This window comes from Podarcis muralis, chromosome 6 (assembly GCF_964188315.1).
Source record: "Podarcis muralis chromosome 6, rPodMur119.hap1.1, whole genome shotgun sequence".
NCBI classification, from domain to species: Eukaryota; Metazoa; Chordata; class Lepidosauria; order Squamata; family Lacertidae; genus Podarcis; species Podarcis muralis.
The window spans coordinates 28398451-28420688 of NC_135660.1; the positions used below are offsets into that span (position 1 = coordinate 28398451).

General features: G+C 40.8%; 1 protein-coding gene across 1 annotated transcript in view; it reads left to right on the plus strand.

The window, feature by feature from the left end:
- PID1 (phosphotyrosine interaction domain containing 1) overlaps positions 1–22238 on the plus strand; it is an 87635-nt gene that overhangs the window by 21732 nt on the left and 43665 nt on the right. The window contains exon 2 of the mRNA XM_028731155.2: positions 11067–11213. Coding sequence (XP_028586988.1) covers positions 11067–11213 — 147 coding nt within the window. The remainder of the gene's footprint in view (positions 1–11066; positions 11214–22238) is intronic.

Sequence of the window (22238 nt, forward strand, 5' to 3'; positions counted from 1 at the left end):
CTTCCACCCTTGATAATGAGGCCGTTGTTTGTGTGCAAGCTGTTCACACCGACCACTTTCTCACAATACATAATTTGTGGTCTTGTTCCTTGAAGATGGTTTATATCAAACAAAACTGCCATTCATAAAGGGCCAAGCAAATGTAGTAAAACATGATCATAGCTGGGAATTGCTGCAAACTATGGATTTATGTCAAGAATGTTAATGATTTGTTTATGAATAAGTGGGCCCATAGTATTGTGAAACATTCTCAGAATTGCTGAATGGACAGTTTAAACTGAACTGAGACAATTCCTGAGCTAAATAAGCTGTATTGGTTGTGTGTGTGAAAGAACTGGTTGCAGCTAAGTTTATGGTTTTAATAAACAGCACTTTCTTTTACTCAGTTGCTGCTGCTCACATATAAACATGGGTTTTCTATCTTTTTGTTTCTCAGCCCATAAGGAATAATTATGAACATGTACCCTTGCATATTGTAGATGATTAAAGCTGCATTTTAAAATCTAGCTGTTAAGAATCCTAGCATTTTAGAAAGCCCAGTATGGATTTGGCTACTAAAGCAGTATTCCAGAACCACAGTGAAGATATCAACTTTGAAGTTTATTAACTAATAAATTATCATAAACTTTTAAAAAGATTATGAACTGCAAATTTCATTAAAGCGACTTGGAAGTCTTCCAAGGCAGAAATATTTTCTTCTATATCCAGGAGCTATGGCTATGTGAGCCAGTAAGCAATGGGGGCAGCACATTCCAGGAAATTGGCTATTTCGGGAATATATGTAGAAAACCCCTTATGTGGTTGGCATAATCATGAAACCCTGATGCAGTTGTAACTCTATATGTAAAGTCCTTCTCAGTGAGGATTTTGCAGAGTTTTGCAGCTCACTTGCCAGTAAATGGTTACATCAGAGACGTGCTTTACTGATTGGAACAGCTATGTACAGATTGGAAATGAAGCACAACTTGTTTTTTCCTATATGGCTGTCCTGTAAATACTGTTTCCGCACTTACTAAGCTGATGGTTCCTGGAGTATGTCGAGATTTGAATGGTTTTCAAATATGTATAACTTTGGCAAACCATCTAGACAACATTTCCGTAGCCTAGATGAGGACAGGGGGTAAGGATATTAGATGCACAGGCAGTGCTCTGAAGTAAATTGGCTAACTATGAAATACTTTCTTCTTTCAGTGCCAAAGACGAGACATTCTGGAGCCAGTTTTAATACATCCACTATATTTGAGCAGGCCAGCATCCAGAGGCATCAGACTGTCCCTTCTAGTCTAGATTCTACTCATAGTATTGAGAGCTTAATTTTAAAACATGCTGAAATGAATGGAAGCCTGTCCATTGATTTGGACCTTTGAACTGGACTCATTAATGGTACTTATGGATAAAATAAAAATAATAATGTTTGAGGTTATTGCTGCAGTAATTTCTAGAGGCTGTTAGTGGGCCACTTACCAGAAACAACTTCTTATAAAAAACTTTCATTTCAAAGTGCATAAGAGCTGCTCTGCTGCATCAGAGCAAAGGTCTATTCCGGCATGCCTGTTTTCTCCCAGCCTGAAAGATGCCCATGGGAAACCTGGAAGCAGATCACACTCTATATTAAGCATTCAGGCCTTTAAAATGCTTTCCATCAATTAAGTGAGGCTCACAGGTATACAGCTTCCCAGGCCCTGCAATCCTTTCTTAAATGTTCATGTCATGTTGGCCATTTCCATTGCTATAGGTATTGGGACTCATTTCCTGTACAGTGGACCCTCTAGTTACGTACCGCTCTGGATATGTACCGTAACTTTTGGGTTATGAACGCGGCAAACCCAGAAGTGTGTACTTCCGGGTTTCACTGCGCACACATGCGCAGAAGCGGCGCCTCTGCCTATGGACTTTTTGGGTTGCGGACGGATCCCCGGAACGAATTTAATTCGTATCTGGAGGGTCCACTGTATATGATTCATTCAAGTACAGCAGTGAAACTCCTCTCCACTCCCCCAAGACCCATTTTGCTGAAGAATGGTATACAAATTCACAAAATGAGTGGAACCTGTAACAGAATGTAGCAGCATGGCTTGCTGATGTTCAGTGTTCTAGCCACTCTATTTCATTTCCCTTCACCTGCTCCAATTTTGGCTGTTACTTGTGTATCTTTCTTTTGATACCCCCTTCCCAAAATAAGTGAAATCATTTCCAGAGAGTTGCCTAGCATTGTTTGCTTTTAGCAGCAAGTTCCTTCCCACAAGTACCTGGTGAAGAGACAAATGTGTACAGGTCATAGTATTCTAGAGAGTTGATGGTTTGTGGTGTTTGGAAAAGTCAACAAAATACAGTTAAGAGAGCATTTTTAAAAAAACCCACTTTAAGATACTTTTGTTCTATCTTCCTATTAGCTGTCTCTTGAATATCCAGAAATGGCAGTAGGTGATCAGAGGTATGCAGGTTGAAGGTAGATTGTATTTATCACATAACTCAATAAATGCCACCATGTTTTGTTTGTGCATTCACAGCAATGAATGGTCCATGTTTTCTGGCACTTCTGTCATGGTACTTGCCACAAACTTTTCAAGGTTTGTGTTAAAAGACTTTGCTGTGTCTGCTTAAAGTGCTACAACTGCTAGGGGGACAGAAGGGTTGCAAGGTGGACTCTGACACCATGGAGCGGCAAGAGTGTCACCTCCCTGGAGCAACTGAATTTTGCAGCATTTTAAGAGACTCAACTGAGAAAAAGAGTTGCAACGTTGGTTCATGTAACTAGAAATGACCTTATTATTTATTTATTGCACCTATATCCCACCAATTCTCCAGGGAGCTCAAGGACCTGGTGTACATGGGTCTCCCTGCCCTCATTTAATCCCTACAACAACCCTATGGGTTAGGTTAGGCTGAGAGACAGTGACTGGTCCAAGGTGTGACCTTCATGGCTGGGTGGGGATTTGTACCCTGGTCTCCCAGGTCCTAGTTTGACACTGTAATCACTACTGCACACTGGTTCTCCAAGGTGTGCTGTGTTGGCTGAGATACAGCCTTGTAAGGGCATTCATAATAATTGATTTGACAAAGGTGTTTCTATGGGCTTCCAAACTCCTCTCTCAGAGTTTGAACTTGGAGAGAATCATAGAATCATAGAATCATAGAGTTGGAAGAGACCACAAGGGCCATCGAGTCCAACCCCCTGCCAAGCAGGAAACACCATCAGAGCACTCCTGACATATGGTTGTCAAGCCTCTGCTTAAAGACCTCCAAAGAAGGAGACTCCACCACACTCCTTGGCAGCAAATTCCACTGTCGAACAGCTCTTACTGTCAGGAAGTTCTTCCTAATGTTTAGGTGGAATCTTCTTTCTTGTAGTTTGGATCCATTGCTCCGTGTTCGCTTCTCTGGAGCAGCAGAAAACAGCCTTTCTCCCTCCTCTATGTGACATCCTTTTATATATTTGAACATGGCTATCATATCACCCCTTAACCTCCTCTTCTCCAGGCTAAACATGCCCAGCTCCCTTAGCCGTTCCTCATAAGGCATCATTTCCAGGCCTTTGACCATTTTGGTTGCCCTCCTCTGGACACGTTCCAGTTTGTCAGTGTCCTTCTTGAACTGTGGTGCCCAGAACTGGACACAGTACTCCAGGTGAGGTCTGACCAGGAGGACCTTTCACTAGTCACACTAAGATTTAAGATTTAAGACTAAGATTTAAATAAGTCTACAGCTCAGTCTGGGTGGTTAGTCCCACCCTCCACCCCAGCGGATGAGGTGCTTCTGGTTAATTAGGCCTTGCTTGTTTCAGCAGTTTGATACTCTTAAGGCATGGGGAAGACATTGGTCCCATCAGTGTTTTGGGACTAGAGTAAGTGAGTGGCAATGTGACCTCAGGTCAGGGAGGTGTTGGCAGAATGGTCTTCTGTGCAGGAGCTCTTGGTGCAATTTCCTCTAGTCCTTTTATTCTTCAAGTTAATGCATCATTCCTTGAAAAGGAGAAGTTGGGACACTTGGTGACAGGGACAAATACAAGTTACACCACTCCCCCACCCAAACTGTTAGTTTCTTTGAAGTCCAGGAACATAAAACATTATTTTTTAACACATTTTTAATGATTTTGAAACAAGTACAATAACTATGAAACACTTATCTGCAACACGCAGTACCATAAGCTCATAACCTTTACCAGGATGTTGTTATTTGCTTTTTCTCAGTGGCTTGGAGAGCAGATGACTTTGAGAATGCTCAACTTCTTGTGCTGTCAGTTTCTTTCTCTTGTCTTATCTGTTCTCTGACTCTGGATCTTAGCCAGTGAATTTCTTTATAGAAAAAGACCCTCCTAATATAATACAATACAGCCCCAACTGTTAGGAACTACTCTCCCCTCAGCAGGTTTTCAGACACCTAAGCATATCTTGTAGCATCATGTAGCACAACTTGTCCCTAGACTTAACACCAATGTAGCCTTATGTTAGCTAGAGTTATTTGATCTCTGTGTGATTTCTTAATTTGGCTTCTTTGGGAGGCTTCTGAGAAACTGTAATCTTGACTAGCCTGTTAACATTTTCTTTATCTCTCTATGCTTCACAATGCTACCTCCATTTTCAGATGGTTTTTCAAAATTCCACAATTTTTTTTCTGGAGCTGAGGTGGTCTGTCTTCCAGAGCTGCTAATAATTCTCCATGCTTAAGGTTTAGGCCATCGCTTTAAATAAGGACCTTTTCATCTTCATGCACTATTCCCACATCCCAGTTCCAATAAGTACCAATGCCAGTGCTGTACGTATGCTGTGCAATTGAAACTTGTATGGCACAAGAAGTAAAACATAGTTGGGCATGCATTATTTTTATTTTATATTATTTACCCAAAGTTTCACATACTTATTTAAGCTGAAGAGCCTTTGGACCTTTGCTGTTCTGCAAAATGATGAAGTGTTATATTACATCAGGCAAATATTAGACCATTTTAGAAACATGGGGCTTTAAAACAAATGAAGTCTGTTCTTCCTTGAACCTAGATAGTCAGTATAATTTCATTTCCCCATGCTTGAAAAAGTGATGGTTTTACTTTGTGATGACTAGTAAGAGATGCACGAAGAAGCTTTGACAAAAACAGTCCCTCTGCATTTGTTTCCAATAGCAACTTCATTGATAATAATTTCCCCCCGCCCTGATAACCAGATGTGGTTGTTCTCAGCTGATACTATAAATGCTGAAATAAAATAGTTGAAAATTAAATCAATGTTAAGTAATGCTTGTAGCTGAGAAAATATGAAATTGATATTCTCCCTGGGCCATATGGAACAGAACTCCAAATAACATGAAATTTATTTTGCATTATTCTATCCCCCCCCCCAAACTTTTTGCTCACTAGTTCAGAAGGATTCATACTCTGTATGGTAAAAGATCTGATCCAGAAATCTTTCTATATACATGTTTAGAGGATTTACAGAAACACTTTGGAAAAGCATGTATATTTCAAGACAATCAGACTTTTCTGGGCAACTTTACCCTCCAACATTTCATTGAATTTGATAGAGTTGTAGTTATTGTTCCTGAGTGATGCGAAAGCATATGTATCTTGCAACATGTGCTGCACCAGGTCTTGGGCTTGTTTAAGATTAACTCACTACTTTAGATTATTGCCAAAATCTATAGAAAAGTAATACAGTAGTAGAAACTTGCTTCCACCCCCCTGACCCAAATTCTGATGGTGATCTGAGGGAATAAAATTAAGGCATCCAAGATAATATGGATGATGCATCTAAAATCCATAAAGACCATGAAGGAAATCTACCTTCTAATGGGAGTATGGGGTGGGGGGAGATGGCTTTAACTTTGATGAGAGGCTAGGTTTCACTAATTTTACATCCTGAATAAACAGCTAGTTTTGCGTCTCTGCTCCTCCACATGCAGCTGCTGGGTGACCTTGGGCCAGTCACACTTCTTTGAAGTCTCTCAGCCCCACTCATCTCACAGAGTGTTTGTTGTGGGGGAGGAAGGGAAAGGAGAATGTTAGCCGCTTTGAGACTCCTTAAAAGGGAGTGAAAGGTGGGATATCAAATCCAAACTCCTCCTCCTCCTCCTCCTCCTCCTCCTCCTCTTCTTCTTCTTCTTCTTCTTCTTCTTCTTCTTCTTCTTCTTCTTAAGAAGCTGGTGTCTTTTTTTCTGTGGAAGCTGGAAGATACCTCAGACTGCATTTTAGTATTTATATGGAGTAGCTTGGCAGCTCTGCCTCCCTAATCTCCTCAGAAAGCATCTCCCTCTTCCTTTCCCCTCCCTAACTAAGGTTGTGCCATGGCTACCTTGGCCATACTCCAGTCTGCCAAGATGAAGCTATATAGCTGAAAAGTAAGAAAAGCTATATAACTAGCTGTCTTCTCTAATTGGCTACACTTATCTGTACAACATATTACCTGTCTTCATTTGTGGCGTTATAACATTGTATTGGTTGGAACAGTTTGCCTTCTAAATATCTTCGGCTGCGATAGTGGGGCTAATAGTTACATATCAAAGTAGTAGCAAAACACCAAAGTATGTGAAATGTGATCTGGCTGAGTAGATAACGTGGGGAAGATGAAACGCTACGTAATTTTAAAAATGTACATATTATTATGTAAACATTCTGTTGAACTGGTGATTACTTTATCATTGACTATCAAGGTAAATGGGCAACTTTTCAAAGTCAGAATTAAAGTCAACACATTTGCTGTGGGTAGTAACCTACAAAATAAGTTAATATTCATGTTTCAAATCCCAGACATATGCCTGATTTATACTAATGCTGAGCAGCTGCTGCTTTTCTTCTTGGATTAGAGGAGCAGGTGTATGCCCATTTCTGGTGGCAGAAAACTCACTCTGAATCGGGCCGAACACGGGTTAGAGCTGAACATCAAGCTAGCAATTGGTGATAGTGATGGTGAAGAGGACCTTCTTCACCGCCTCTATTGCATCTGCAGAAAGCAGCAGCAGGAGACTCTTTTAGGTGGCAGTCTAATAATGGAACCACCTCCACCACTGGTGAGGACCCCAAGATCTCCTGCAATGATTTTGCAGTTTTTTTCACATAAAGTCACTCAGATTCGGAAAGAAGTAGACTCCACTGTGGTAGCAGGGTCAGGGCAGGAGAGTGCTAGAGTCCTGTCTAGTCAAGTTGCATGGGATCAGTTCCAATCTGTTATCTCTGAGGATGTGGACAGGCTGCTTGGATGAGTGAAACTGACTACCTGATTCCTTGATCCTTGCCCATCCTGGTGATTGGGAGTGGCCACTGAGGCCATATAACACATATCCTGAAAGAACTACATTGGCTCCCAGTACATTTCCAAGCACAATTCAAAGTTCTGGTGCTGACCTTTAAAGCCCTAAATGGCCTCGGTCCAGTATACCTGAAGGAGCGTTTCCACCCTCATCTTTCAGCCCGGACACGAGGTCCAGCTCCAAGGGCCTTCTGGCAGTTTTCTAACTGCGAGAAGTTAGGTTACAGGGAACCAGGCAGAGGGCCTTCTCGGTGGCACCCACCATCCTCCCATCAGATGTCAAGGAAATAAACCAACTATCTGATGTTTAGAAGACATCTGAAGGCAACCCTGTATCGGGAAATTTTCAGTGTCTAATGTTTTGCAATTTTTATGTGCTGTAAGCTGCCTTGAGTGACGGGGAAACACAGCCAGATGGGTGGGGTATAATTATTATTATTATTATTATGTTTAGTAATTATTTCCTCAACTACGGTATGTATTTCAGGTAGCATATAATGCATGTGCATCATGGGTACTGTGACAGTGTCCCATCTGCACAATTTACTCCCCACAGAAAATGTTTTTGAAAACTAATGTTAGCATTTTGGGTGTGTGGCTTGTCTAGGGTGCAAAATAGCCTGGTACTGGCACTGGTCATAGGTGCATATGCTCTCACCATACAGTGTCTAATGTGCACATCCACTTTCACCACTGCTAGAAGGAATCCTCAAGAACTGAAGTTTTTAAGCAGTGTTCATAAGATTACAAAAATCATTCAATGGGCACAATCAATTAAAATCATAATAAAACAGAAAGCTTACTTAAAAATGCCTGCTGAAATAGAAATGTTTTTGTCAAGCACATGAAGTTCAACAAGGGACTAACTGATAATATAAATGTGCTTGTTTGCTTCCAAATCGTCTTCCATATAATTTTTCTAGTTTAAAACTGGGAAAATAAGAGAAGATTATATTAGCAGTTATGCAGCCTAGCTCTGGCAATGGCTGCTCTCAGTCTTATGAATCACTACCAAAGTTAGGTCTGGTCTGGACATATAAGTTAAGATCAGAACAAGCCAAGTGTATGCAGTGGCGTAGCGTGGGGGGTGCAGGGGGGGCCAGGCACAACATCTGGGGTTAGGGCAAATCCACAGGTTAGGGTGCGCAAATCCATGGGTTAGGGTGCGCAAATCCACGGGTTAGGGGGCGCAAATTACTTGCCTTGCCCCGGGTGCTGACAACCCACGCTACGCCACTGAGTGTATGAGAAGGATGGCAAGCAAAATGTGTGACAAGGAAAGAATTTAGTACCAACTGCTGACTTGAAAGTTTGATGGGAAATATCTTCGAACTAATTTCAGTGTCTTGAATTAACAGCAACCTTAATCATTTCCTTACTGTTGCAGAAGTTTTTTGGAAACTGAACTGCTTGTACAAACAGTAAGGAAATATTGGTGCATCTATGTAGCACAGGGGTCAGCAAACTTTTTCAGCAGTGGGCTGGTCCATTGTCCCTCAGACCTTGGTGGGGGGGCCGGACTATATTTTGAAAGAAAAAAAACGAACGAATTCCTATGCCCCACAAATAACCCTGAGATGCATTTTAAATAAAAGCACACATTCTACTCGTGTAAAAACACCAGGCAGGCCCCACAAATAACCCAGAGAAGCATTTTAAATAAAAGGACACATTCTACTTATGTAAAAACATGCCGATTCCCAGACCGTCCGCGGGCCAGATTTAGAAGGCGATTGGGCCAGATCCAGACCCCGGGCCTTAGTTTGCCTACCCATGATGTAGCATGATACATGAGTAGGATGGCAAAGCAGCTATTACTTATGCACACTTTGCATGTTTATGGTTTTTCAAGTGTGCCACCACTTACCATTATGATAGCTTTATTTATTTTGGTCTGTGGTTAACTTTTCATTCAAGAACTTTTCATACTGTTTTGCCGGGGTCACCAATATTGTGTTTATGTAAAGTATGCTAATTGTTTGTTGCTGAGAACTTCTTGTGAAATTTGTACAAAGAATTCTTATTACATGGCTTTTGTAAATAAAGCATCCATGGGACATCTGTGATTACATAAAACAAAAATAGATGGGGGACACTGAAAAAATATATATAACTGTGTAGTTTGTAGACTTAAACTTGAAGACATACCAAAGTGTGGATGCTTCCTGCTGGAGCTGCATTGCTTTTGGTGAAATGCACACATTGCACATTGAAGTGCATATTCTGTGGAAAGTTATTCAGTGCAGTAGATTGCATGGGCACTCAGACACGCAGCATGCCTTTGATGACCTGTGCCACAAACTAGATATAATGAGCACTCATATCGGAGTGCTCTGTAGACTGATAACTGTGGTCTTATATATACTAGCCTTTTGCTCTCTTTCACTCTTGTCTGATGTTCCTAACCCTTCTTTTAGAATTTCTTTGCTTCTTTTGGATTCTTATGGACTTTTATATATTTTTTCTGTTTTAACTCATTTTAGTGGTTTTTTAAAAATAGATTTTAAATGACTGTACCCCTCCCTCCTTATGCTGGTCTGCGACTGTAATAAAGTGTTGATTGGTGATGGATTGATAGTTTAAATTCCCTTTTGAATGTTGGGAAGTTCTTGGAGAAAGTGAACCTGAGAATGCATAGTGTTATGTGCTTACCACCACCAGTGCCGGATTTACGTATAAGCTAAACAAGCTATAGCTTAGGGCCCTACTCTCTTGGGGTCTCCCAAAAAAAATTTAAAGGAGAAAAATCTGGATACTTTTTCTTAATTGTATTTCAGTTCAACAATTACTTTGATAAAATACATATTTTGTTATGTGCAAATGGCTTTAGATACCTGTAAGGTCCATAAATTACCATGTAGCATATATTCAACACAAAAAGCAGTGACAATTTGTTGTTGACAAAGGACAGCTGGACCCATTACCTTCAGTAGCTTAGGGCCTCATCAAACCTAAATCTGGCCTTGACCACTACCATGAGTGGTGAAAATCTTGAACTTGACTTCCTTTTGGAAGAGTGATTGCTGGAGACATATGGTATTTTGAAATATTTGATTTATCTACAAATATACAGTACATATAGACCATAGAGAGAGGTGGGAAGCTCCCAGTTTTGGGACCAGATGCAGCCTTACAGGGCTTTCTTGTTTGACTTGCTAACCTCTCCCTAGTTCCCAGTCTTCTCAGGCCCATTTCCCCCGCTGGTGAACTATTTCCCGCTGATCAGAGGAATGGGGTGGGGATACGATGGGGGAGGTCATTGGAAGGGCTGCTCAGCTGCTTAGTGGAATCACCTCAGAAGGAAGGAAACAAGGAAATGGCAAAGTCTCTCTGCAGAGCTACCAATGGAGTTAGTCTGGTTTTCCTGTCCCTTCTTCCTCACTAAAGCTTTCTGTGGCCCCAGAAATGTAAGATATGGCATAACAATGTAAGATATGGCATAGAGGACTCCAGAGGTAAGGGGGAATTGATGGGAATCAGAGGGCTACCTTCCATGAGCTCAAGAGCATTCTACTTTCACAAGAGTAGGTTTGGATCCAAACCAATCTTTCCAATGTCCTGTGTTATGTATTTTCTCTCTTCCTCTCTCTCTTTGTAATTTGAAAAATGAAAAAGAAAAGCATATATTTCAAACCTCCCTATCTTGGATTTTTACATGAACTTAAAGCAGTTTTCATTCCCTCCAGCATTGTTTCCATGTCACTGCACAGATCATTAGAACAAGTCAGGTAGAAATATTGACCTTCACGTTCGTTGTCTTGAATTTAAACACATAAATTCTGCAAAATAAAATAAATTCTTCTGTCTTTTTTTCCTTCTGTTTTCATTTAGCACTTTCAGACCATGTTGAAGACTAAGCTAAATGTCTTAACCCTTCGGAAGGAACCTCTCCCCACAGTGATCTTCCATGAGCCAGAAGCCATTGAGCTGTGCACCACAACTCCATTAATGAAAACCCGGTCACATGCTGGATGCAAGGTATCTAATAATTCAAAATCCAGGCAACATGCCTGTTGTGGAAATATTCTACACCAATAGAGAGACAGTTGAAAAGGGGTGAGAAATTTAAACACCTATAGTATTTAAACAGCAGTATTCAAATATTATTCAAGGTGTTAGATCCAGGCTAAAGTTATTAAAGCTTAGAATATGCCCATTGAGTATCCTAAGCCTTGTTGATTTCATTGGGTTTGCTCTAAACATGTTTTGGGTCTTAGTCCAACCCATTAAGTTCCACAAAATTAAAAATACTCAGTCCCTGAGTAGATGGGCTGCGGAAGACATCTCTACCTCAGTACCAGGAAAGTGGCTGCTAATCAAGTAGAAAGTGCTGGGTTATGTGGACACAGGTGAGAGTGAGGTTTCCATCAGTAGAATGGAGAAGGAAGCAATATGCAATATGCACCCCCTGTAAATCTGTTCTGGAGGGCCCTTGTACCTTCTGGAACAGATTCAGAGGTTTATATGGGAAATGGTCAAATAATGCTTCTCTCTTAGTTCTGTTGATGCAAGCCTTATTGTCAGCTGAGTGACATGTTTGGCTACAACCCTTAGCTGTATAAGCCAGTTTCTTGCCCCAATTTTTATCCTTTATCCTAACAAATTTCATTTGGTTGGATCCTTACATTTGGGGTCTCACTCATGGAATGAAGGGGAATCTGTAGCTCAGTAGGTGAGACTGTTTGTAGCTGTGTGGTAGAGTACATGCTTTGCATGCAAATAATCCCAAATTCAGTTCACAGCATCTCCAGGCAGGGCTGTGAAAAAAACCTTCTCTATGTACAAGGCATCTTATATCCTATGAGAGGCAATTTTTACCACTTGCCCCTGCAGCCTCTTCCTCCACAAACATCTGCTCTGGAGAACTGGGGACCCTCCAGAACAGAATGGGAGGTGGCACAAAAATTGCAGGGTGACGGGAAAGCTCTCTTTTCTTTGTGAAGAAGTGTATTGGATATAAGCCACTAACTTGAGTCACCGTTTTATTATTGTGTCTTTACTTTCTCTGTCAAAAATAATTTAAAAATCTCACGTATTAATGGGAAAAACAATTTATGTGTTTATACAGTCAGCTCTGTTTATAATATTTAACTCTCCGGAGACAATGTAGCTGTGGGAATAGGATCAAGAATTTGTTGAGACTTGTACCGTCTTAGCAAAAAAGGGCTCTTACGCGTTAGCATGTTTGCAGAGTCAAACATACAGTAAAATGTATTGTAGCTTCTGCTATTGAACTTGAATTCCACATTAGCATTCTTCATAATCCACACCCACTTCAGCTGACCACACCCACTTCCTGGCATTTGGCCCGTAGGAAGTTGTCCAAGGCTGAAAGCAGCCCACAGACCCAAAAAGTTAGCCACTTCTACCCCTAGGAAGTCTTGGATTATTAACCTTTCCTTCTGGGTCCTTGAATTCTGCAGTTTGTGAACTGCTCATTTCTAAAGAGAGTTATATTTATTGTATGGTTGGGTCCTACTGAGCTTTGATGTTCATGGGGTTCTTAGGATTGAGCATTTCCAGAAGAAAATGTCAGAGGAACTGAACATATAAATAGTAAAAGATAAAACAATAGGTGTTTCCATAGCAAAATATGCTGACCTTGAAATCAGCTACCAAGTTGGGGTTATCTGTTTCCATGGGGGGAGGTCTTGAAGGATTTCTCAAGCTCAAAACGGTAAACATAACATATTCACTGGACTGCACCAAGCAATAAAATCACTTTGAGCTATTGTGGTGGCAACAAAGTGGCTACTGGATACATCATAAAGAAGGATACATTTATGGATACATAATAAAGAAGGAGGTCCAAAATGGTGCCCATTATGGCAGAATGCTTCTGTGTGTCTGTCAGAGTAGCTGAGTTTTCTCTGTAGGTAGATATGGATTAGCTAGTTGCCCAATGCTTCAGTCCACACTTAGTCACCTTTTGTTGAAAGTCCTTATACTCTTGTGGTTACCCATCACTATGGGATTGCAGGTGAACTATGGAACTATCACAGCTACAAAGAGATGAGCCCTCCCCAAAACAGTTTGGCTGTTGGTGCTTGACATGGGATGGGTTGGCTCTTGTTTCAAAGCAAACTTTAAGCCATATGGTATGGCCAGAGAGATCACTCCAGTCTCAAAGAGGGAGCATTTGTGATAGCCATCAACAGAAGAGATTTGGGGTGGTTGGGAAGAGAAGCAAACCATCATTTAAGTGAAACAAATCATAGTCTTTGAGCTACGTCCTGGCTTGTTAAAACAGATTAAGGCTTAGCATTTTATTCAAAAGCAGTCAAAACCTATGTTGCTCGAGTTTAGATGCATTTTATGTATGGGATGGTTTGCATCATAAGATTAAGAGCTAACCATGCTGTACTCTTTCTGTTTTTGGTACTGAATCTCCTTTTTATCATGTAGCTAAGTCAACAAGCTTGGCCCTTTCCCCTTGTCTGCAGTTGTTTCCAACTGAAGTTTTAAACTCTGTTTTTTGACACTAGTAGAAGAACAGCACAGGTTGCTATGAAGACAAAAATGGCAAAACCTGAACAGTGAAACAGAATATGCCAATTCTTCATGCCCCTATAAATAACAAATCTCCATGCACAATATTCTGATTGGGGAAATGGCCAAGGAGAGAACAGATGTTTTGGTGTGCCTATTTGGCTTTGACCAGCATCCTAATTATTTATTGATTTCCAAAGTGTCAGAATATATTGTGTGAAAATTGCTGGCACAGTTTGTTAATTTTCATTAGAAAACACTTTCCTTCTACTTCAGAGGCGCACAATTATATTTAAATTTGACGTTTGAATTTCTTGATATTAAAGGTAGCATGCTCCACTTATAGTGTTCATGCTAGTTTCTAGCAGTTTCTTTACATTAGACAAGAACTAGCACATATTTACTATAAATAGCAGTGAATAAATTATGGTTTGACTCTGAGCTGCCACCTCAAAAGTGCAGCTTACAGGTTAGAGAGTGGTTTTGCATTGTGTCCCCTTGCACCAGGTCTGGCATTCACAAAGCTGTTGGCATTTTCCATTAGCACTTCTATACTGGTCTCTTTCCACAATACTCCAAACTGTTTGGAATGTTTCCAAATAGTTAATCCGCTTGGGAGACTTCTAGAATTACCAGCAACAGACATTGTCAGGATATGCTAGCCCTGTGCTACTCTGAAAGCTCAGGTGATGTAGTGTAAATAGTGTTGACATTCTGTAGAGCAGGGAAAGTCAATGTGTTACCCTTCATTTTCCTTGATCATTCATCATGCTGGCTGGGCCTGATGGGATCTAGAATCTAGAAAACATATTGACGGCACTACATTTAATTTCCTTTGCTTCAGAGCAGCCTTCTTCAAGCTTGAATTCCCAGATGTTGTTGCGTTACTACTCCTATCATCCTCAGTCAGCTTAGCCAGTGGTTGGGGATTATGGGAGTTGTTGTCCAACAATATCTGGTAACCCACGGTTAAAGACACTACTATAGTGAATGTTTGTCTTGAAATCGCTGATCTGCCACTAAGGGTTCATTGGGCAGGCTTATACAGGTTATAGTCTTTCAAGCTAACCTACTTCAACAGTGGTTGAGAGGGTGAAAACAGCCCCAAGTATGCTGCCATAAGCTCCTTAGTGAAGGGTGCATTGCAAATAAGACAAGTAAGTACTTTGCCATTTCTCCACAGTTCAAACAGACATCAAGATATCTTGCTTTCTCCCCCTTCCCTCTCTGAAGTCAGGAACTTGTAGGAATGATTCTTGCGAATTGTTATTTTCAAACCACTCATTACTCAAATGCAAAATGACAGAGGTTAAAAAGGTTGCCTGTAACTTGTGGGGTTGTGTCGCAAGTTTAATACTTTTCTTAAATTCTTCAACGTGAAACCACTTCAGTACAGTCAGTGATCAGAGTCAGTTCTTATTTCAGTCAGATGTTTAGTCGTCCTTTTTGAAAAGCAAGTGTTGTTTGTCTTGTTTCCACCACACTGCCTGACATCTTCATTTAACTTGGACTGACCCTTCTGTCTTAAGCTTATGATGAATGGTGCTTGCATGGTTCAGGTGACAATCACTCTAGCATATAGTTTTGCAAAATGGCATTTGCAATTGTATGGTGGTGTGTCTTCTTAAATTGGAAGATTGCAAACTTCAAGTTTTTATTTCCTCTCAGCTCGACATGTCATATTGACTAATTTTGGGAAGCACCTTATTTTACTATTATTACAATTGAAGTTTTGGATGTGGAATATTATTTCTGTAGCAGGAATTACAATATTACCCTTGGAGGAAAAAAAACCCCACCCAACCATTACTTTAATTGCTAGGTCACCTCCACCAGCAAAAAAGCATGAGTTAATAAAAAATTGGACATATTCTGTGCCTACAGAAGAAGTTAACTCTGAACCCGGAGTGTACCTTTAGCTGTACTTACATATCTACATTGCTTAGGATTTACATTAAGTGTGTCATAGCTTTTAAGAAAATCAAGGCCACATTATAAATAAAATGAATTAATCACTGCAATGGAATACTTTATATGGAGCTTGACTTCCTAGAATCAAGTACAGTCTTGTTGTGAACTATATCCACATTCACTTGGACCAGGCAGTTGCATTAATACATTACTGTGTTTGCGTGTTTACTCAACATCTCAAGTTCTTACCATCTCAAGACTTCTCCTTTAATTACTCATCCTCACATGGTAAAACTGCCAACACAATCATTTGACATTCATAGCTGACCTTGTCTGTTTCAGCCACAGTTGGTTAGCTGATGCATCCATTGCTAAAGCCACTTCCTTTTGTGACTATTGTGCGGTAGCAACCCATTCTCGCCAGTACAACTGCATTTCATAAAATATGGAAAGCGGTTAGCAAATTCTTTCAAGGTTCTTTGCCAAGTTGGTAAGTGGTATGGCGGTAAGCTGACCACAACCACTTCCCTTTTCAGAAAGGGTAAATGCAGATTCCTAAACAAACAAGGCCCAAATTCTCAAATGGAGTGGTTTAAAGGAAGATGATGCAGCAATTTTGCTAAACGTAAGCAGGTCTAAAATCCCAAATTCCCAAATTGCATTGCTTGGCTTTCTCTTTCGATGTTTGTGTGTGCTAAAAGAGAAATTTGCAGACACCTTGAAATCCCCAAACTGTTTTAAAGATAGGCTCATCACAGGGAGATACCCAACAGAATGTGCCTTTGGCCTAGCTGCACAATTTCAGCCTGCATAATAGACTTGTTCCAAACATTGCCTTAGCTTTGCCATGAATAATATTTCTTTGACTAGGATGTGAAGGGAGGTATGGATTTCAGAAGATGAGCTATTGCAAAATTCCAACAGTTTGTAATACAGAAAAAGCTTTTATACAGTAGCATATCCAAGCAGATTAAGAAGAACACGAATGGTATTAAGTGCTTACAAAGAAGGCAAGCGGAATGTGGATACTCACTGTTCGCCAGTGATTCCTTCATTAACCAAAAGACCTTTGCACAGATAGTGACTGCAAAGTCCTGGTAAGAAGAGGTACCTGATCACTTCAGATGTAGTTAACATGGTGCCCTCCAGATATTTCTGGATTAATACTCCCATCATCCACGTCAGTTAGCCTCACTGGCTGGGGCTGATGGGAATTGTAGTCCAATATATGAAGGGCACCAGGTCAGCTACCCTGGGACTACATCAGCAGTCCTCAACACAATGATATTTGGTCACCTGAAGAATAGCAAAAGGAATGAAAAAGGCAAGTGAAAGGTTAGAGGCAGAAACTCCCTGGATCCAGCTAAGTGGAGAAATTAAGTCATTTAGCTGCCTGAAGTAGAGGACAATTAGGTTTGGCTGTGGAACACCCAGTGATGTGTACCATGATGGCATGAGTATAGGGGTGAATACTGTTATGTATCCCACCTACACTTCAAATGATGTGCACTGTAATCATATGTCAAGCTGGCATCAATGGTGTTGAGAAATGGGAAGACATTTTCAGTCATGTCAGAGAGACAGGAGACCGGTATATCTGTGTCTACATAGCTTTAGAAAAGATAATAGTCTCCAAAAATTGGAATGAACAATACAAATGTGATTGTCCTGAAATGAAAATGAATCATTGAATGCAGAGCAGCTGCCAAGTCAACAAGCATCCATGTCTCACTCAACAGAATAGCTAGTTTACCATCTCCAGATCTTGGAGATAGCTGTGTCATATGCCGATTTACTTATTTCATGCTTAGGATGATCCGTGAAACCAAAAGAAGCTTGTTCTGTGAATGGATGTAAAAATAGATACATGCAAGAAGAATGAAAAGAGGAGAACATTATTGGATTAGGACACCAAGATAAAATAATTAGTCTTCAGGGAAGAAATCTCAGCTTTTCAGTACTGAACTACAATGTTGGAAAAGTTTAACTGAGCCAGCTGAATTCATAGTAAGGAGACCACCGGGTGCGTATCGGGCTGCATATACACCATACATCAATATGTACCATTATAGATGCATCTTTACAGCAGGTTAGCCCTTTAGTCTGCAGTTGCTGATAATTCAGTGCTGTTGTTCTCCTTGTGCAACAGACTGTCATTCCAACAGCTACAGAAGGAAAACCAAATCTATAACTTTTGAACTAAATATTTATTGGTAAAATGTTTTTGATCACTGTAAGTGCAAATGGCTAGATGGTTTGAATACAAGAGCATTTTACTTCATGGGAGCAGCAGTTGAAGTTAGGAAGAAAGGAACTTCCAAAGTTCCTTTGCAAATGTGAAATAGTGAGTGGCCGAAGGGTATTAAGCAATTTAGTAGCCAGGTGACATTGTTGTGGCTGATATTCAGGTATATTGATGTTCCTGGTATGTTGTCAGCATCATAGTAAAGGGAATTTAGAGCCACTTTATCCTTACAGTGTCCTCCAAAATCCAGAGAGATTCTGTTTCTCTTGTAATCCAACATTACTGTTTCAACAACTGGGTGCTACCTAGTGTAGAGTTCTGGTATATTTGTGTGAAGGGATTTGGTAACCCAGATCTTAAACGTATTGCAATATAATCACTACAAGAAGAAAAATATCTGCTAAGAACTGAGCTTGGCATTGTACATTTAGGTCCAACATTGCACACAACATTGCTACTTGCCCCACTTTTATTTGCAGGGTCTCATTTGCATGTAGGGATCTGAACCTGATCTCATGCTCTGAGAGCCGGGGCCAGCCCATGACATTTAGCTTCCTGAAGCAGAGGACAAGATGGTCCATGTAGAGAAGATGAGTGGACTGGTTGCTGAAATTTATTTCAGTATAGCCAACAGAATAGTGTTCTTCACTGCACCTGAGGGCAGCAAGCTATTTTATTGGAGTGCATGACACATACAGTTGTGCCCTCCAGCAGAAGGGCATGGCCAGGAGGAACAGCCGGAGGACTGCTGCCACCATCCAGAATTGGCTGCTTTTGGTGGTTGCATCACTTTACATAATGATAGGTCAGACCCCGATTGACAGACCCCATATTTGAGTTCTGCATCATTAACCTTACTGAGTGTGGTGTGTTACATCCTGCAAAATTTGATTATACCAAGTGGTATGTGATGCAAGGATATTAGACACCATAGATTAAGGATAGCCAACATGGTGTCCTCCAGGTGTTATTAGACTCAATCCAGCATGACTGGATTGATCAAAGACGATAGGAACTGTGGTTCAACAATTATGTTGACCACTTCCACTGATTGTCTGTTCTATACTTAGAAGGAATGTATTTGAGCATTAAAATGTATCTATACAGACCAACTTCTTCACGACATGTCTTGCACTTTAATATGATTTTCAGTGTAAACCCAGGACAGTTTAATAAAACTGAACCACGTTGAGGGGGCTGAAATTGTAGTATACAAATACCCAAATAAATTACTATCATATAATGTTTTGAATATTCTGTTTAAAATGCAGGGATTAAAACAGCAACTTGTGCATACATACACATATAGACACACACAACTTTTCTAATCTGAACAGTTGAAATCATTTTTATGCCAGCTACTTGGTAAACGAAAACAATGTTTCCCTTGTTTACATGGACTGTTAGGGATTCACAGCTTTAAAGACTTTTGTGCAACTATTCACACAACGCATGATATAAAATTTCTCAGTTTTTTTCCATCTCTTTGTGTGCAGCACATACTGGGCAGTTCTATTACTAGAGATAATCAGTTCTATAGATACAATAAACAGGGTTCACTGGATACCTCATGACACTATGATAAAGCAAAATTGAAATTTATTGTGGTGGTTACTGTGAGCAGATTCTGCTGTCATTGCCAATCGGCTTGCTATGAAACGTCCTTGAAAAATGTCCTCACCTTTATGTGGCCACTTTGGCTTCAGGATGGATCCACTAGAAACGTCTCTGGTGTAATTTGTATGAGTGATATCTAGGCTGGGTTGCTATGGTTACTTGTCTATCCAACAGCCAGTTGGCTCTTTGTGATAATTAGTGCAGACACTGCATCTTTGACTTGAATTGGCTACAGTAGATGGAAGAGCTCTTTATTTCTAACTCTTGAATCACATCTAACATATTAAGAACCCCTTGTGAAATAAAATAAAATAAAATAAAATAAAATAAAATAAAATAAAATAAATAAAATAAAATAAAATAAAATAAAATAGTGTATATGTATTATTCCTTCTGTTACAACTGAATGAAATGCTCCCCCCCCCCAAATGGTGTTATATATTATATACGGTGCATCGATACTCTTGATTTTACAGATGAGAATGGGAATGATTTTGGACCAAGGCAAGTCTGAGAATGAGTAATCAGCAGCTGATTACAGTTGCTAGTACCTCGTACTAGAATTGAAACTCCTGAAATGGGAGCAGCTGAAATTAGTTCCATAGGGTGGAATTCAACATCACACTATTACAAATGTTCCATCTGCACAAGCATATTAGCTTGCTAGACAGAATGATCTCCCTTCCTTCCCCCATGTACTATTCTGCAGGTTCTCCTAATCCCCACTCAAACCAGTTGGGGGGGGGGGACATGAAGGGAGAAAAGGGAGGGAAATCCCTGCTGTAGATAAGCATTGCAAGTTTATATGCATCTTTGAATTCCAACGTTAAAAAAGAAGAAGTTTCCATTAAGGATGGGGGCAAACATTCAGTGCAGGGCCACTCAGTTATGGGATCAACGCTGTTTGAACTGCAGTACACAGACTCAAGGTGGGCATAGTGTCTTAATTCTGTTCACATCCAACCTTCCGTATACCACAGTCTATTGCTTTCCCTAGGAAAAAACAGCCTTATCTATTGGGAGGAGTGGCGACTGATGGAAGGCTCCAGCAGAGAGGAGAGAGGCCCAGTGAGCTTATTCTGTGGCAGGAAATTATTCATAAGAGCAGCAGTGATCCTGGAACATCATTTCCTCTGGAGAGGCCTGATGGGCCTCCACTGGGAACCTCCACCTAAAGTTGTTTTTATTTCTTCTTGGAGAAGGGGAGCGGGGGCTGTGCAGCCATTACACCTATTATAGTATTAAGATAGACTACGTGGAGAGTTTGGGGGATTTTCAATAAGTTGATTTGGGGGGCAAACATCTCACTACTCAGCAGAGTTCTTACCCTGTTGTTTAGCCCTGGGACTCTTAGATCAACTAACATTAATTAAAAGGGGTAATAAAGTTACGCCTCCAATAATTCCTTATTTTTATAGCTCTTAATATTGTGAAAGGAAGTCTGTAGCTGGCTAGTTCAAATCAATATGTGAAATTCAGCATATTATACCACCCCACTGTCTGCTTAGCTTTTCCAAATTACACTGTTCCTTGCAGATTTCTTCCTTATATGCAACTCATAATGACCAAGAAAGTTCCAGAGTCTTGAATGGCAACCCTGAACCCCTTAGGTCCTTAGCCCTCAATGCCAGGGTCTTTTCCTCTAGTCTCAGTCTCTTTTAATTGCCCATGGATTAAGTTCCTATATCTCATGGGCGAGGCACTGGATCCAAGCATCAGGCCAGATGTTGGGCAAACCATGACTGGTGGATGGGGCAATCTCAAAAGGTCTCACTCTTAGTGCTGATGAACTGATTGGTGTTAACAGCAGGTCTTCAAAGGGCTCACTCTAAGCACCAACAGAATGAGTCTCATTGAGTGTACTAGGGAGTTAGTTCAGCTGATCTCAGTGGGGCTTTCTGGCAGCACCAATTAGCTGTAGGGTCCTGGCAGCAAGTCTTGCACTTTAAGCTCCTGATTGTTCCTTTGTAACTACGTCTTTACCTGCCAATCACCTGATATCACATATGTCATCAGGGATGGTACAGGTGGGCATGGATTGGGGAAAATGGCCTTGCGAGCCAAGGGGGCCTGTGGGTGGGAGACTGCTGCTTACTGTCAACTCTGTTCTCACCCATTAAGCTACTTTGCTTCTGGGCTCCCTGGCTTTTTAGGTTCCATGTCTTCTGGTGTGTCAACCAAGTCAGCTTTCAAGTTCTTACCTTACACGAGGTGGTAATCCCCGACAGACTGACAGCCCTTCTTTTTCTCATTTCTCAGCATACCAGGATAATTGTAGAGTGAAGGTGAATGTGTTCACATGCTTTTCACATAACTGGAGCTACCTCTTGATGGGACCGTGCTATTTTTGATGAGTTACAGCAGTTTTGACAGTTTGGGCCGAGGACGTAGGGCCTGAGAACTGAATCTAACTTGCTAAGACTTTCCCTCCTAGAAAAGCTTCCCTTTGCTTTTCTGGAATGACATGTCCACAAGTGAGCTGCTGCACAATGGCAGGGTGAGGCTGTGCTTGGTGGGGATAGGATCATAGAATTGGAAGGGACCCTGAGGATCATCTAGTCCAACCCCCTGCAATGCAGGAATACGCAGATAGTCTTGGTGAGTTTCCAATTTCCCATGGTCCTGCATTGCCTGTTTTTGAGTTTTGGCCAAAGTGTGCAGTGATGAGCATATCATATTTGCCCCGTGATTGTGAGATAATTCAAGTGGCATTAATGAAATTCTAATTCTTGAAAAACGAG